Source organism: Cynocephalus volans, chromosome 10, assembly GCF_027409185.1.
Source record: "Cynocephalus volans isolate mCynVol1 chromosome 10, mCynVol1.pri, whole genome shotgun sequence".
Classification (NCBI taxonomy): domain Eukaryota; kingdom Metazoa; phylum Chordata; class Mammalia; order Dermoptera; family Cynocephalidae; genus Cynocephalus; species Cynocephalus volans.
This window is the reverse complement of record NC_084469.1, coordinates 32,339,250-32,355,534: the sequence shown is the minus strand read 5'-3', so window position 1 is coordinate 32,355,534 and position 16,285 is coordinate 32,339,250. Positions and strand designations below refer to the sequence as shown.

General features: G+C 39.9%; 2 protein-coding genes across 2 annotated transcripts; both read right to left on the bottom strand.

Annotated features, from left to right (window-relative positions):
• Positions 1-3,978: 3,978 nt before the first annotated feature.
• On the bottom strand, positions 3,979-4,914 carry LOC134387237 (putative olfactory receptor 8G3). Its single transcript, XM_063109659.1, has one exon. It carries the CDS (start codon positions 4,912-4,914, stop codon positions 3,979-3,981), a length of 936 nt encoding a protein of 311 aa, XP_062965729.1.
• A 9,222-nt stretch (positions 4,915-14,136) lies between these two features.
• On the bottom strand, positions 14,137-15,072 carry LOC134387230 (putative olfactory receptor 8G3). The gene has a single exon (XM_063109645.1). The coding sequence runs from the start codon at positions 15,070-15,072 to the stop codon at positions 14,137-14,139; it is 936 nt and encodes a 311-aa protein (XP_062965715.1).
• Positions 15,073-16,285: the final 1,213 nt, after the last annotated feature.

The window sequence follows — 16,285 nt, the reverse complement described above, 5'->3', positions numbered from 1 at the left end:
ATATCCATATGCAGAAGGATGAAACTAGACATGCACCTCTAACCATACACTAAAATCAACTCAAAATGGCTTAAAGACTTAAGTATAAGACCTGAAATTGTAAAATTACTAAGGGAAAATATAGGTGAAACACTTCAGGAACAAGGTCTGGGCACAGACTTTATGAACATGAGTCTGAAAGCACAAGCAACAAAAGAAAAAAATAAACAAATGGGACTATATCAAACTAAAAAGCTTCTGCACAACAAAGGAAACTATCAACAGAGTGAAATGGCAACCTACAGAGTGGGAGAAAATTTTTGCTAACTATGCATCCAACAAGGGATTAATATCCATAATATACAGGGAACTCAAGCAATTACACAGTAAAAAAACCAAATAACCCAATTAAAAAATGGGCAAAGGAACTGAATAGACATTTTTCAAAGGAAGACATACAAATGGCCAACAGCTACATGAAAAAATGCTCAACATCTCTAGTCATCAGGGAAATGCAAATTAAAACCACATTGAGATATCATCTCAACCCACTTAGACTGGCTATAGTCAAAAAGACAGAGAATAACAAATGCTGGTGAGGTTGTGGAGAGAAGGGAAAATTCCTACACTGTTGGTCGGAGTGTAAATTAGTACAACCACTATGGAAAACAGTACGGAATTTTCTCAAACAACTACAGATATATCTTTCATATGATCCAGCAATCCCACTTCTGGGTATATAACCAAAGGAATGGAAATCATCATGTCGAAGGCATACCTGCACTCTTGTTTTTATTGCAGCTCTGTTCACAATAGCCAACATATAACCAACCTAAATGTCCATCGATGGATGATTGGATAAGGAAACTGAGGTATATATACACCACAGAATGCTACTCTGCCATAAAAAAGATTGAAATTCTGCCATTCAGAAAGAAAGTGTGGAAAGTGTGGAAAAAATTGTTAGTTGTTCTTACTATTCATTCTCCATTTCTTCCTCAATCATAAATGTCTTAAGTCTTAGTATCACACGTGGCCATATAGACAACCATGTGATTCCGCAACCCCTCTCGCAGCTAGGTTTGTCTATGTGACTAAGTCTGCACCAAAAGGACATATGTGGAGGCGAGGTCTATCACTTCTAGGCTGTTCTTCAAGTTAGGGGACAATCACTTCTCCTTTCATGTGTTTCTGTCTGATGGTGGGTGGTGGAAGTGAAGGATGGACCTTGAGCCATGATGTGAGACCACAGATGGAAGCTACGTGTGGTAACCAGCAAAATGTAGCAAAAAAGTAGAGCAACAATTTAGAAGGAGCTTACGTTTGTGATGAGCCACTGTGCACCCCTGAATCGTCTTCTGGTCTAAGGCAGCGCGATGAGCGTGTGTGTGTGTGTGTGTGTGTGTGTGTGTGTGTGTGTGCGCGCGCGCGCGCGCACGTGCGTGTTGTGTGTGCGTGTGTGTGTGTGTGCGCGCACGTGTGTGTGTGTGTGCGTGTGTCTGATGCACAGCCAAGCCTAATCGTAACCAATACAGAAGGTAAAAAATCATTCTTCTGTCTAAATCTTACTACTATGACATACTGATGTTAACTGCACATGAGGAATTGCTTTTCTTTTGGAAATTAAATATGCTTGTATCAGACAAGTGAAAGACAAACGCTGTATGAGAACATTATTCTAGTTTGTGATAGTGCTAGTGTTAGAATGCTTCTCCTCTAGCACGCTCTTTTCAATTATTAAAATGTTAGATTATATGTATTCTTCTATGAAGGTAGTTAGTAAGTCCTATATATTTCTACCTTTTTTTTCTCAAGGTCTCCTACTCCAAAGTTTTATCTCTTCTTTTTGTGGTAGTGTTCCATCATCATTTTGTAGTTTATGTGATGTCTATCTTAATATTGTAATAGCTTATCTTCTACTAGTTCTCAGAATCAATATTGATGGTTCAGACATTTTTATCCTTTCACTTTCTAAACACTTTTAAAACAATTTTAATACGTAAATAAATGCTTGGAAACAGAAGAAAATCATAAGTAATCATTTTTATTTACCGCCCATCAACATGAAAAAAAATTTACTAGAGATTGTTACTTCAGTGACTAATAAAATAAAATATGGTAATAAAATAAATATTACATATACATAAACCTTGTAAAACATATTCAAGCAATACGAATACACATTAGTATACAATGGACTCATATATATGGGATCCGAACCCGCGGCGGGAGCGTCGCCGCGCTCCCAGCGCCGCACTCTCCCTAGTGCGCCACGGGCTCGGCCAGGACTCATATATATGTATTCCAGATAAGTATAGACACATCTATGTATCACAGACAAATACACACGTATATAAATACATACACGGGTATTTTTGTGGGAAAAAATTTGGGTGTGCAGATAAAGACTGCTTAGCACGTAGAAAGTCAAGAATGAAGTTCCCTCTAGTTTTCAAAGAGGGAATAATGACCTCCCTCTCATTGCAAGTTCTGGTTTAATGGGATGAGATGAAGGCAACTGGGGTGTTCATGTCACATATTTGGAGATAAGGGGATGACAAAGCAAGCACAGTTGTATGTATCCTAGAGGAGACCGATGATTTTTAAAATGCTATTGAACCAGGTGTAAATCCTCATGCTGGGTTAAAGAAGAAGTGGCCCTGTGCTCTGTCCCTGGGCACATGGGAACAGAGATGAACAGTGAGGAGCGTGATATTATATCAAGATGTCCACGCTTGTCACTTTAGTGTAACTGCTTCTTTTTTTTTGAAGGCTTTTAAGCTCTGAAACATCAGAAAGAACATGACCACAGCTCATCATCTAGAATTGAATCTAAAATAAAAGGACATATCTCGTCTCCAACATTCTGAGGAGCTCTTATAGGGAGGAATGGGAAAAAGCATCTGGGCGCAGCTCAAGACAAGAGCTATCAAGACTTACTAATTAATGGGAATGATGACCTCCCAGGAGGACCAACGTGAGTTTTCTGGTTGCTGTTCTCAAGAGCACCCATAGGAGCTTAATTGAGTGAGGGGGAGAAGACATTTATTAGTTGCATGTCATCTTTCCCCCTCAAAAAATAAAATCGATTTATTTTTCCAGAACAGATAGTGCATGTGGGGGTAAGAGGGGTACTTGTCATTAGAAGACAATTTTCTAATTTTAACTTTTCTATGTGAATATGTAACTCACATGATTGCAAAAGCAAAAGGATGTTACTTCTAATTCCGAGCTTCTGTAGTGTGGATGGAGAAAAAGCATTATCTGTTTGGGGTAAGAGAAAATAAGTGTAGGACTGTCAGGAAAATGGAGGTGGTAGCACAGTCCGAAAACTGTGGAGCGAGACATGTTGCATCGATATATGTCAAAATACACATAACATATTCACTCCTTAAGTACTGTCAATTTCATTCACTATTTTGTTATCTCTATGTGGGTAGAAACTGTTGTATCACCCATCATATGCCTTCACATTTCCTAATGTAGTTCCATGCACTTGGTAAGAAGTAGGGATTGCATTTTGTATATTCCAAATGGTTAAAATTATTTATTTTAGAGATTACACTTTCAGAAATGTTTCCCTGTACATTTAGTAAAAAAAATTAGTTACACAAAGTATTGAGAATATCAAAGGATACTGAGCCAAACTATGTATCCCATGAATTAAGATAAATGAGTCTTGCCTAAAGAGTGTCATAATCTGTATAGAAACGTATAAAATATAATCACCCACATGAGGGCCACTGAAGATTAAAATAAAAAAGCTTTAGAGGCAATATGGGTGCTTTGTGGAGACTGACCCTGGGTCATCTCAGAAGTGGTGCTGCCTCCATGTGACTGATCCTATGACTCCGGTCCTACATTTGGCACCGTTCTTCCAAATAATGAAGCAATAGCAGTGATCTCATTACTGTGGACATACATTTCTGTCTCTTGACTGGTTTCTCACTGTATCCTCTCTACAAACTATACACTTTTGCTAAAGGAAAAGACCCCTTTTCACAAGAAACTTCTTTTTTCAAGGAACTTCTTTAGGGCAACTTTGACATCTTTATTCCTCAGGCTGTAGATGAGGGGGTTCAGCATGGGCACAAGAGTAGTATAAAACACAGAGGACACTTTCCCTTGGTCCATGGAGCTGACAGATGATGGCTGTAGGTACACAAATGCTGCAGATCCAAAGAAGACAGCAACTGCGGAGATGTGGGAGCTGCAAGTGCTGAAGGTTTTGGACCTGCCCTCAACAGAATGGATGTGGAGGACGCTAGCAATGATGAAGATGTAGGAGGCAAAAATTGTTAGTGCAGGAGTCAGAATGTTAAATGCACTCAAGACCAGAACCAATAATTCATTGATGTAGGTGCTGGAGCAGGATAGCTCCAAGAGTGGAAAGAGATCACAGAAATAATGGTTAATCATATTGGTCTTGCAAAAAGAAAGCCTCAAAATAAAGCCTGTGTGAATTGTAGATCCAATGATACCCAAAACATAAGCTCCCACTGCGAGCCAGAAGCAGAGATGATAAGACATGGTGACATTATAAAGCAAGGGGTTACAGAGAGCAACGTAGCGGTCGTATGCCATTGCAGCCAATGTGTGACACTCTGCAATAGCAAAAACGAGGAAGCAATAAAGTTGAGTCATGCACTCAGCATAGGAGATGGTGTTCTTCTCTGTCACAAAGTTCACCAGCATTTTGGGGGTAATGACAGTGGAATGGCAGAGATCAATGAAGGAGAGACTGCTGAGGAAATAGTACATGGGGGTGTGCAGGGGAGCACTGAACCTAATCAGGGCGATCATGCCCACGTTCCCCACCACCGTGAGCACATAGATTCCTAGGAAGAGGAGGAAGAGGGGCAGCTGGAGCTCTGGCTGTTCTGAGAGCCCAGCCAGGATGAACTCAGTCACTGAGGAATGATTTCCAGGGTCCATTATGCTGTCAGCATGTTCTAAGTTAGAAAAAAAGAGAAAACGAGTAAATGAGTGTACGTGTTTATTTGTGTGTGTGTGCCACATACACTCAGAGGGAGAGAGATTCAGAGAGAGAGAGAGAGAGAGAGAAGCTCTGTGGGGATCATTATTTTATCCGTCACCAGAGGAGGCAGATGATGCAGGCACCTTTTGAGTCTCCCCAGATACTCTGGGACAACCAATGTTTCTGGTTGACCAGAGGATTAATTATAAACATCAAGGACTTAAAATTAAGATATTTCATAACCTTTGAAAAGGAAACACCAAATTTGGATTTTTTTACCCCCAGTAGAAGAAAGGCCACTTCTGTTATTTCCAAGAACACTTTTCTTTCCCTTCCATATTCGGTAGCATACAATAATGTCAAATGGCAGAATGATAAAAAATATCATGTGACTAAGAATAAGGAAGAGTAACAACTGCTTTCTCTGATTTATTAACATAGGATTTATAAGTCTACAAAAGTAGTTGTGTTTGTCTACTTTTCTTAGTAGAATTCCAATTCAAAATAGCCGGAGAACAGGGCAATTACCAGTATTGCCTGGAACAGCAACCCTGTGTGTTTTCACTTTCTCCACCCGGGCCGGCTACGTCACAGGGTGGGAACATACGTGCCTGGCGGACAGCATTCTTAGACCTCAGCAGCTTTTGTTAGCACGAGGGACTTTACTCTCTTGTTCTAATTTGTACAACCCCAGGAGAGTAATGTAAGGACCTAGACTTAGGTCATGTGTTTCACACCTGTGGCCAGGTGAGCAGTGGGCTATGATTGGTCCATGTTAAGTGGACTTCATGATTACATCGATGGAGGTCAGAAAACAACCCATATTTTCAAAATATGAGACGGAGTTTGTAAAAGAAACACGAGATGTCTTGTGCACTTGTCACTTTTCATCGTGATGTATTTTTCATGTGTTCTTTATAGAATTTAAAGTTGTTGGATATATGGATCAGTAGAGCACATGCAATACATAATTAGAAAGTTTAGTCTAAATTCAGTACTAGTCAACATTGTGAAGTGGGTTTTCAAAAAGGTTAATATGTCTTTAGTTTACACTTGCAAAGAAAATTAGTAGATTCTAGAAAATGGAAATTCATAGTCTTACCTTTTAAGCAACTGTTGGGTTAGTCTTACTTAACAGTTGGATTTTCAGTTTGGGGTACGGTGTTTTACATGCAACATAAGAAAAGCAAGTCAACGTCAGAAAAGGGATCTAGAAATCTTGTGACTTGAAGAGTGGCTAAAATGACTGGGGACATGTAGCTAGCACAGTAAAAGTATATGTGGCACATGGCATTTGTGTCCAAATGCTCAACCTATTGCTGTATTTTAGAGGAGTTAGAATCATTGTGTATGTCTCCATGAGAGCAATGTTTCTCTAACTGTTTGAAATTATCGAGAGAAATATTTGGTTATCCAACAAAAAGGAATCTCCAACAGTCAGATGTACCTTGATTTAATACAGCTGGAGATGTTAGAGCACAGCCTGTATAACCATTTCACAGATACTGCTCAAGGACACAGCATTGGATGGGTAGTTTGATTCAATCAACTTGAATATCTCTTCCAATTCCAATAACTTATGATTTTATAATTCTAATGGGTACTGATACTAAATTAGACAGTCGGAGTTCAAATACCATTTCAAGCCCATACTTTCTGTGTGATCTTTGGAAAATTGCTTCCACTCTCCATGCCTCTGAAAAAGAGACATGTTAACATCTGTCTCACATGAAAATTAAATTAAATGATGCCCTTGGTAAAAACCTAATCGATTTTATTGTTGTTTCCTTTGTAATACACTGAATTTCTCTCTGAAATGTTTTTAATTTGCCCAACATTTTTGTTCTCATTATGATGGTTGGAGTTTTGTTTGTTTTTCTTAGTATATCTTGTTTTTCACTCCCTCCTATATTATTACACATAATAATACAGATATTCAGAACTATTTTTTTTTACTGAATCATAACCTCTTTTTTGAAATTGGTTATGAATATTAATGAGAAACAAAGCTGATTGTCACCCCTCATGCCCAAGATGTGAAGGCCAGGTCCATGCTGGCAGCATGCCCATTACCACAAATTGCTCTTGTACCCCATGTTCCCCACCCACATATCCCCAACCTCCCTGCCCCTCCCCCTTTCCCTCCCACTCTGCTTTGTATCCAAAGTCATGTTCTCTCCTCTGCAAGTCCAGCCCACCACTGTGGTCTTTCTTTCGTTCCTTCTAAAGTAAAAAAATCTGTCATCTCAAATAAAGATCCAACTAATATCTTTACCATTCAAACATCGGTATCATAAGGGAAAAAAAAAAGTTTTCTTCCTTTATGTCCCAACAATTTTCATATGATTTGTCTATTCCACAAAAGGACATTTACTAGACTCTCCATTTTAATTCATAACGTTCCTTTAGTTTTTCTCTTCTTCTATCACTTCGATCCAATAAAATCCTATGTAATAGTTAAGGCCTTTAAGTTAAGAAATATAATCGTGAAAACCCCAGTTAAAATGACCATTTTCTACGTGCCCATGGATATGTTTATTCTGTTTACATGTGCCACTTACTGAGTTCTGCATCAAGTATTTGCATATTTACTGGCTTTTTTTTTTTTTTTGTACTAGCGGTAAATTCAATAGAGGGCTTGGCACAGTGTCCTGCTTATACCAAGTCTCAATAAATATGTGCTCAACATAACTATTAAAAGAATCTTAGAGATAAGTTAATACAGAATCAGAATAACTAGAGAAAGCCCTCACACTCTCACTTAAAATGAGTGAACAAAAGTGTTTGCTAGAATTTTATACTGCAGGGGACAGGGAGATGATATGGAACCTGTGCTCATCAGGGAGTGTGACTCTTAGAACGGCATGGGTAGAGATAAATAAATAGCCATGTGCATCTCTATTTGCACAGGGAGAGAAGCTGGAGAAGAAAATGCTAGGATTTTGCACGTCAAGGGCTGAGATTCAGACATACCCCTTCTCCATCCCAGAGAGGTCCACGTTGCACGGTTTTCTTCATTTCTCTAGAGGAAAAAAATGATTCTGATGATTTGAGGACTTAATAGCCCAAAAGTCTCCTTGGCAATTATTTTGAGTCACTCATGCTGATCTCTGATAAAGCTGATGCCCAAGGCTATCTGGCCTTCTGCTAAAGTCGGTTGATGTGATCATTTTATATGCTGGTTATAGAGAAGAAGAGTATGGTTAGGAACAAACAAGGATAATGACCTCCCACTAGAGTCTAATCCCACAAGTATCAGCTCTTGGGGAAAAAACAATTAGAATAGTCCTTTTCCTCTGTTGGTTCTCGAGTGTTTAATTTTGTCACAAATGTTTGATTTATTGAATGAAAGCAGCTCCCAAGTTACAATAAGGTAGATATTGCCAGAGACCCAGGAGGAGTTCCTAACAAGCCTAATGAAGGGAGATGATTTTTTTCTTTTAAAAATAAAAGAGAAATGAGAAACAATTAAAACATGTATTAGAGAAATTATGTTATACTATATAAAGACTAAACCGTTTGCTGGTAAAATTTATTTAATGTTTTCTTCAATATTTACTAAATCTTGTACTATGTTTGAGACAATTGCAATTTTTAAAGTTAAATTTACTTTGAGGGGAGTTTCGGTCAAGATGGCAGAATTGATGGACCCCAGCATCACTGTGTTCCACAAAGCAATGAACTTTCAACTATAAAAATGCAACATCAGCCAAGCTGGGGCTGCTGGAGCTCAGGGCAAGAGGAGGAGAGACCTACGGAGTTCATGACAGCAGGAGAATCCACGATGAGAGAGAAAAAAAAACTGCGCTGAGCATTTTGGGCCGCAGATGCCTTAAGGCTGGAGCTGCTGAGCATATGCAGCAGGAGCTGGCAGAAGCCACAGCTGTGCGCTTCACATGGAGTTGCTTGGAGGCAGCAGCGGAGAAGAGGGCCTTGGTGCCCCCCAGCACAGCAAGTCCACTAATAGCATTCCTGTGGACCCAGGCAGGAATGAGGAGCCAGAAGAACTGAAAAAAGGGAGCCATTCAGAGGCCGGTGAGTCATTGCAAGGGACCAGTGCAGGGCCTGTCCAATGGGAAGTGTTTGGAGCATGGGCAGTGGCGGAGATGGGCCCACCGGTAGAACACAGCAAGGACAGCCGATCTACTTCCCAATCAGTGCAGGACCATGCAGAGGAGACTGGTCGGGAATGCAGAATTGCATGGGGTGCAGTTTGGTGAAAACACTCAGGCCCAGATCAGAGATTCTATACAACCCAGATCCACTGGGTCTCTGAAGAGCCAGAAGTATCTATATGGTCAGCCGTTAAACCCTAAGCTGCCTAAAAAGTCTTCCCAAGGGAACCAGCAGCAAAGCAGCAATTTAACTCAAATACACAGCTCAAGTACTGGTTCCCACAGGAAGTTCCCCTATTTAGAAGTTAACAAAAAACAAAAAATTAGTTCTGGCCCAAGCACAGCGCCAGCACCTCAGGGCCCACCTGAGGACCCGAGCCAGAGAAAAGCGGAGCAGAGCCCCCTTCCACAACCAAGTACACTGCACCAGCACCTTGGGGCCTGCCCAGGGACCTGGGTATGGAGAAGGGACCGGACCCCACTCCCACATCCAGGCACACCACGTCAGTGCCTCAGGGCCCACCTTAGGACCCGTGGCATAGAGAAGGGGACCAGACCCCCTTCCCTCAACCAGACACACTGCCAGAACCTCAGGGCCCACCTGGGGACCCAAGGCATGGAGAAGGGGGCCAGAGCCCCCTTTCACAACTGGGCACACTGCACCAGCACCTTGGAGCCCATCTGGCATGGAGAAGGGGATCAGACATGCCTCACAACCAGCACACTGCCAGTGCCAAGGAGCATGCCAAAAACATCACCTCCATGTGGGTGACCCACCACAGCCACCACAATAATCATGGCTGCCGCGAAAGCAGCTGGACACCACAACCACCACGCAGATGGTCCACCAACCCCTGGATTGCATTGACACAAGGACAGTCACCAGGAGAGATAAAGAAAAGAAGAGGACGCCTCTCTTCACAAAGCCCATGTCAGAGTGACAGAAGAAGCATCTGCTCTACGATAATATTGGGGACCTGATCACACGTCTCAGCATTGGACAGATCATCTAGACAACAAATCAACAGAGTAACCACTATTGTTTCAGAAGGAGAGAAGAAATCTAGGGTAATTAGGGGGGAGGGGGAGGGGTGGGGTATGGGGAGAGACTGGACAAGGGCATAAAGTATAAGTATGATTTGTAATAATATAAATACTAGTAATATTGATTTGATCAACACATCTCAATGTTCAACCCTCAAAATATGTATAATCGATTCTGATTCAATAAATAAAATAAATTTTAAAAAAAGACAGACAGACTACCAAACAATACATTCATAAATTATATTTTAAAAATAAGAGTAAAAGGCCAGTTGAAATTGTTGGAAGTACAAATAATTTTTTGTTTTATTTCTTATACTTTCCTATATTTTCCATATTTTTGTAATCCAATAAATGTTTTTATAAATTGCCTCTAAAAACAAAGTTAAATTCACTTTGAAATGCTGTATATTATTGTTCGATGTTTGGCTTTAATCTGCTTTTTTAAAGTTATTTTTGCAAATTGCTGTGAAAAGAGTTTTAAAAAGTAACAAAATAATTCATAAAGACTGTGAAAAATGTTACTCATCATGTGTTGCAATGATCAAACGTTAGAAAAAGAAATATAATACGACACAAGACACAAGTTTCGTTCTCAAGAATTTGACTATTTTCATAGATAAACTCACAAGCATTCGTGAAAAATAAACTATAAAAGAGAAGACAGCATGATTAGAGTATGTGTGATGAAGCAGAGGTGTGTCTGAGTATAACCCGGAGTGATGAGTAATGCATGGGAATTACCCACTTGTGTTTGTTGTTGGATGGTGTAAAATTTGGAAAGGCAGGTTAGAGTGAAGAAGCCATTTCTGTTTGGAACGAACCCAGCTTTGTGGAAATACTACAGGTTCTACTTCACTGAGCATGGAACACACACTTCCAGCAGATCTTTATAGTTATGAACACATTAATATATTTTATTTATGCATTGCACATTTTATTGTAATCACATTTAATGCCACCCTTCTTCCACGCAATACTAAATCCAAATGGTAAACTCGAGAGAGAACAGCACAGAGTCATCTATGACTTAACACAAATATTGGAAAGTGCAGAAAAAACTGTTCATTATTCTTAGTATTCATTGTCCCTTTCTTCCTCAATAATAAATGTCCTAAGTCTTAGTATCACACGTGGCCATATAGACAACCAGGGCATTCCGCAACCCCTCTTGCAGCTAGGTTTGTCTATGTGACTAAGTCTGCACCAAAGGACATATGTGGAGGCGAGGTCTATCACTTCTAGGCTGTTCTTCAAGTTAGGGGACAATCACTTCTCCTTTCATGTGTTTCTGTCTGATGGTGGGTGGTGGAAGTGAAGGATGGACCTTGAGCCATGATGTGAGACCAGAGACGGAAGCTACGTGTGGAAACCAGCAAAATGTAGCAAAAAAATAGAGCAACAATTTAGAAGGAGCTCACGTTTGTGATGAGCCACTGTGTCCCCTGAATCGTCTTCTGTTCTAAGGCAGCGTGATGAGCGTGTGTGTGTGCGCGTGTGCGTGTGCGTGTGTGCGTGTGTGTTTGTGTGTGTGCTTGTGTGTGTGCATGTGTGCGTGTGTGTGCGCATGTGTGTATGTGTGTGCGCGTGTGTGTGTGTGCATGCATGTGTCTGATGCACAGCCAAGCCTAATCGTAACCAATACAGAAGGTAAAAAGTGATTCTTCTAACTAAATCTTACCCCTGTGACATACTGACGTTAACTGCACATGAGGAATTGCTTTTCTTTTGGAAATTAATATACGCTTGTATCAGAGAAATGAAAGACAAACTCTGTATGAGAACATTACTCTAGTTTATGATAGTGCTTGGTGTTAGAATGCTTCTCCTCCAGCACGCTCTTTTCAATTATTAAAATGTTAGATTACATGTATTCTTCTACAAAGGTACTTAGTAAGTCCTATATATTTCTACCTTTTTTTTTCCCTCAACGTCTCCTCCAAAGTTTTCTCTCTTCTCTTTGTGGTAGTGTTCCATCGTCATTTTGTAGATTATCTGATGTCTATCCTAATACTGTAATAGCTTATCTTGCACTGGTTCTCAGAATCAATATTGATGGTTCAGACATTTTCATCCTTTAATCTCTTGAACACTTTTAAACAGTTTCAATATGTAAATAAATGCTTGGAAACAGAAGAAAGTCATAAGTAATCATTTTTATTTATCACCAATCAATATGAAAAAAATTACTAGATATTGTTACCTTAATAACTAATAAAATAAAATAGAATAGTGTAATAAAAATTACATAAACATAAATCTTGTAAAACATTCAAGCAATGCAAATACACATTAGTGTACAAGGCGCACATATACATGCATGTTACACATAAGAATATGCACATGTAAGTATCACAAATATATACGTATATAAATACATACACAGACATTTTTGTAGGATAAAAAATGGGATATGAAGATAAAGACTGATTGGTACATAGAAAGTCAAGAACAAATTTCCCTCTAGTTTTCAAAGAGGAAAGAACGTCCTCCCTCTAGTTGCAAGTTTTGGTTTTATGGGGTGAGATGAAGGTTATCTGGGTGTTCACGTCACATATTTGGAGATAAGCTGATGACAAAGCCAGTGCTCTTTTATGTATCTTAGAGGAGACCAAGGATTTTTAAACTGCTGTTGAACCAGGTGTAAGTACTCATGCTGGGTTAAAGAAGAAGTGGCCCTGTGCTCTGTCCCTGGGCACATGGTCATAGAGATGAACAGTGAGGAGCATGATATTATATCAAGGTGTCCACGCTTGTCTCTTTAGTGTAATTGTTTTTTTTATTTGAAGGCTTTTAAGCTCTGAGGCATCAGTAAGAAAATAACCACAGCTCATCATCTAGAATTGAATATAAAATAAAAGCACATATCTCGTCTCCAGCATTCTGAGGAGCTCTCGTAGGGAGCAATGAGCAAATGCATCTGGGTGCTGCTGCCACCAGCAAGACAAGAGCTACCGACACTTACTAATTAATGGGAACGATGACCTCCCAGGAGGACCAACGTGAGTTTTCTGGTTGCTGTTCTCAAAAGCACCCACAGGAGCTTAACTGGGTGAGGGGGAGAAGACATTTATTAGCTGGATGTCTTCTTTCCCCCTCAAAAAATAAAATCAATTCATTTTTCCAGAACAGATAGTGCATTTGGGGGTAAGAGGTGTACTTGTCATTAGTTAGAGACAATTTTCTAATTTTAACTTTTCTATGTGAATATGTAACTCACATGATTGCAATAGCAAAAGATGTTACTTCTAATACTGAGCTTCTGTAGTGTGGATGGAATGAAGGCATTATCTGTTTGGGGTAAGAGAAAATGAGTGTAGGACTGTCAGGAAAATGGAGGTGGTAGCACAGTCCCAAAACTGTGCAGAGAAATGTTGCATCAATGTACGTCCAAATACACATAAGGTATTCACTCCTTTATTATTGATAATTTCTTTCACTATTTTGTTATCTCTATGTGGGTAGAAACTGTCGTATCACCCATCATATGCCTTCACATTTCCTAATGTAGTTCTATGCACTTGGTAAGAAGTAGGGATTGCATTTTGTGTATTCCAAATGGTTAAAATTATTTATTTTAGAGATTACACTTTCAGAAATGTTTCCATATACATTTAGTAAAAAAAGTTAGGTACACAAAGTATTGAGTATATTAAAGGATAGTGAGCCGATCTATGTATCCACTGAATTAAGATAAGTCTTGCCTAAAGAGTGTCCTTATATATAGATAGATAAAGGATATTCACCCACACGAAGGCCTTTGACGATTAAACCAAACAAAAAAAGATTTAGAGGCAATATGGTTATTCTATGTAGAGTGACCTGGGGCATCTGAGAAGTGGTGCTGCCTCCATGTGACTGATCCTATGACTCCAGTCCTATACTTGGCACCGTTCTTCCAAAGAATCAAGCATTAGCAGTGATCTCATTACTGTGGACATACATTTCTGTCTTTCGACTGGTTTCTCACGGTATCCTCTCTACAAACTATACACTTTTGCTAAAGTAAAAGACCCCTTTTCACAAGAAACTTCTTTTTTCAAGGAACTTCTTTAGGGCAACTTTGACATCCTTATTCCTCAGGCTGTAGATGAGGGGGTTCAGCATGGGCACAAGAGTAGTATAAAACACAGAGGACACTTTCCCTTGGTCCATGGAGCTGACAGATGATGGCTGCAGGTACACAAATGCTGCAGATCCAAAGAAGACAGCAACTGCGGAGATGTGGGAGCTGCAAGTGCTGAAGGCTTTGGACCTGCCCTCAACAGAATGGATGCGGAGGACGCTGGCAATGATGAAGATGTAGGAGGCAAAAATTGTTAGTGCAGGAGTCAGAATATTAAATGCACTCAAGACCAGAACCAATAATTCATTGATGTAGGTGCTGGAGCAGGATAGCTCCAAGAGTGGAAAGAGATCACAAAAATAATGGTTAATCATATTGGTCTTGCAAAAAAATAGCCTCAAAGTCAAGCCTGTATGAATTGTAGATCCAATGATACCCAAAACATAAGCTCCCACTGTGAGCCAGAGACAGAGATGATAAGACATGGTGACATTATAAAGCAAGGGTTTACAGATAGCAACGTAGCGGTCGTATGCCATTGCAGCCAATGTGTGACCCTCTGCAATAGCAAAAACAATGAAGCAATAAAGCTGAGTCATGCACTCAGCATAGGAGATGGTGTTCTTCTCTGTCACAAAGTTCACCAGCATTTTGGGGGTAATGACAGTGGAATGGCAGAGATCAATGAAGGAGAGACTGCTGAGGAAACAGTACATGGGGGTGTGCAGGGGAGCACTGAACCTAATCAGGGCGATCATGCCCACGTTCCCCAGCACCGTGAGCACATAGATTCCTAGGAAGAGGAGGAAGAGGGGCAGCTGGAGCTCTGGCTGTTCTGAGAGCCCAGCCAGGATGAACTCAGTCACTGAGGAATGATTTCCAGGGTCCATTATGCTGTCAGCATGTTCTAAGTTAGAAAAAAAGAGAAAACGAGTAAATGAGTGTACGTGTGTATTTGTGTGTGTGCCACATACACTCAGAGGGAGAGAGATTCAGAGAGAGAGAGAGAGAGAGAGAAGCTCTGTGGGGATCATTATTTTATCCCTCACCAGAGGAGGCAGATGATGCAGGCACCTTTTGAGCCTCTCCAGATACTCTGGGACAACCAATGTTTCTGGTTGACCAGAGGATTAATTATAAGCATCAAGGACTTAAAATGAAGATATTTTGTAACCTTTGAAAAGAAAACACCAATTTTTGGATTTTTTTTAGCCCCATTAGAATAAAGGCTACATTTGTTATTTCCAAGAACACTTTGCTTTCCCTCCCATATTCTGTAGCATACAATGTCATGCATATCAAATGGCAGAATTTAAAAAAATTCATGTGACTCAGAATAAGGCAGAGTAACAACTGCTTTCTCTGATTTATTAACATTGGATCTATAAGTCTATAAAAGTAGTTTTGTTTGTCTACTTTTCTTAGTAGAATTCCAATTCAACATAGCTGGAGAACTGGGCAATTACCAGTATTCTCTGAAACTGCTACTCTGTGTGTTTCTACTTTCTCCACCCGGACCTGCTGCGTCACAGGGTGGGAACATACGTGCTGGCGGACAGCATTCTTAGACCTCAGCAGCTTTTCTTAGAATGAGGGACTTTACTTTCTTGTTCTAATTTGTACAACTCCAGGAGAGTAATGTAAGGACCTAGAATTAGGTCATGTGTTTCACAAGGGTGGCCAGGTGAAGAGTGGGCTATGATTGGGCCATGTTAAGTGGACTTCATGGTTAAATTGGTGGAGGTCAGAAAACAGCCCATATTTCCAAAATACGAGAAGGAGTTCATAAAAGAAACACTAGATGTCTTCTACACTTGTCACTTTTCATCGTGATGTATTTTTCATGTGCTCTTTATAGAATTTAAAGGTGTTGGATATATGGATCAGTAGAGCACATGCAATACATAATTAGAAAGTTTAGTCTAAATTCAGTACTAGTCAACATTGTGAAGTGGGTTTTCAGAAAGGCTAATACGTCTTTAGTTTACACTGGCCAAGAAAATCAGTAGATTCTAGAAAATGGAAATTCATAGTCTTAACTTTTAAGCAACATTTGGGTTAGTCTTACTTAACAATTGGATTTTCAGTTTGGGGTACGGTGTT

Coding starts and splice junctions, on each gene's coding strand:
- LOC134387237 (XM_063109659.1), bottom strand. CDS start 4,914: ATGGACCCTGGAAATCATTCCTCAGTGACTGAGTTCATCCTGGCTGGG.
- LOC134387230 (XM_063109645.1), bottom strand. CDS start 15,072: ATGGACCCTGGAAATCATTCCTCAGTGACTGAGTTCATCCTGGCTGGG.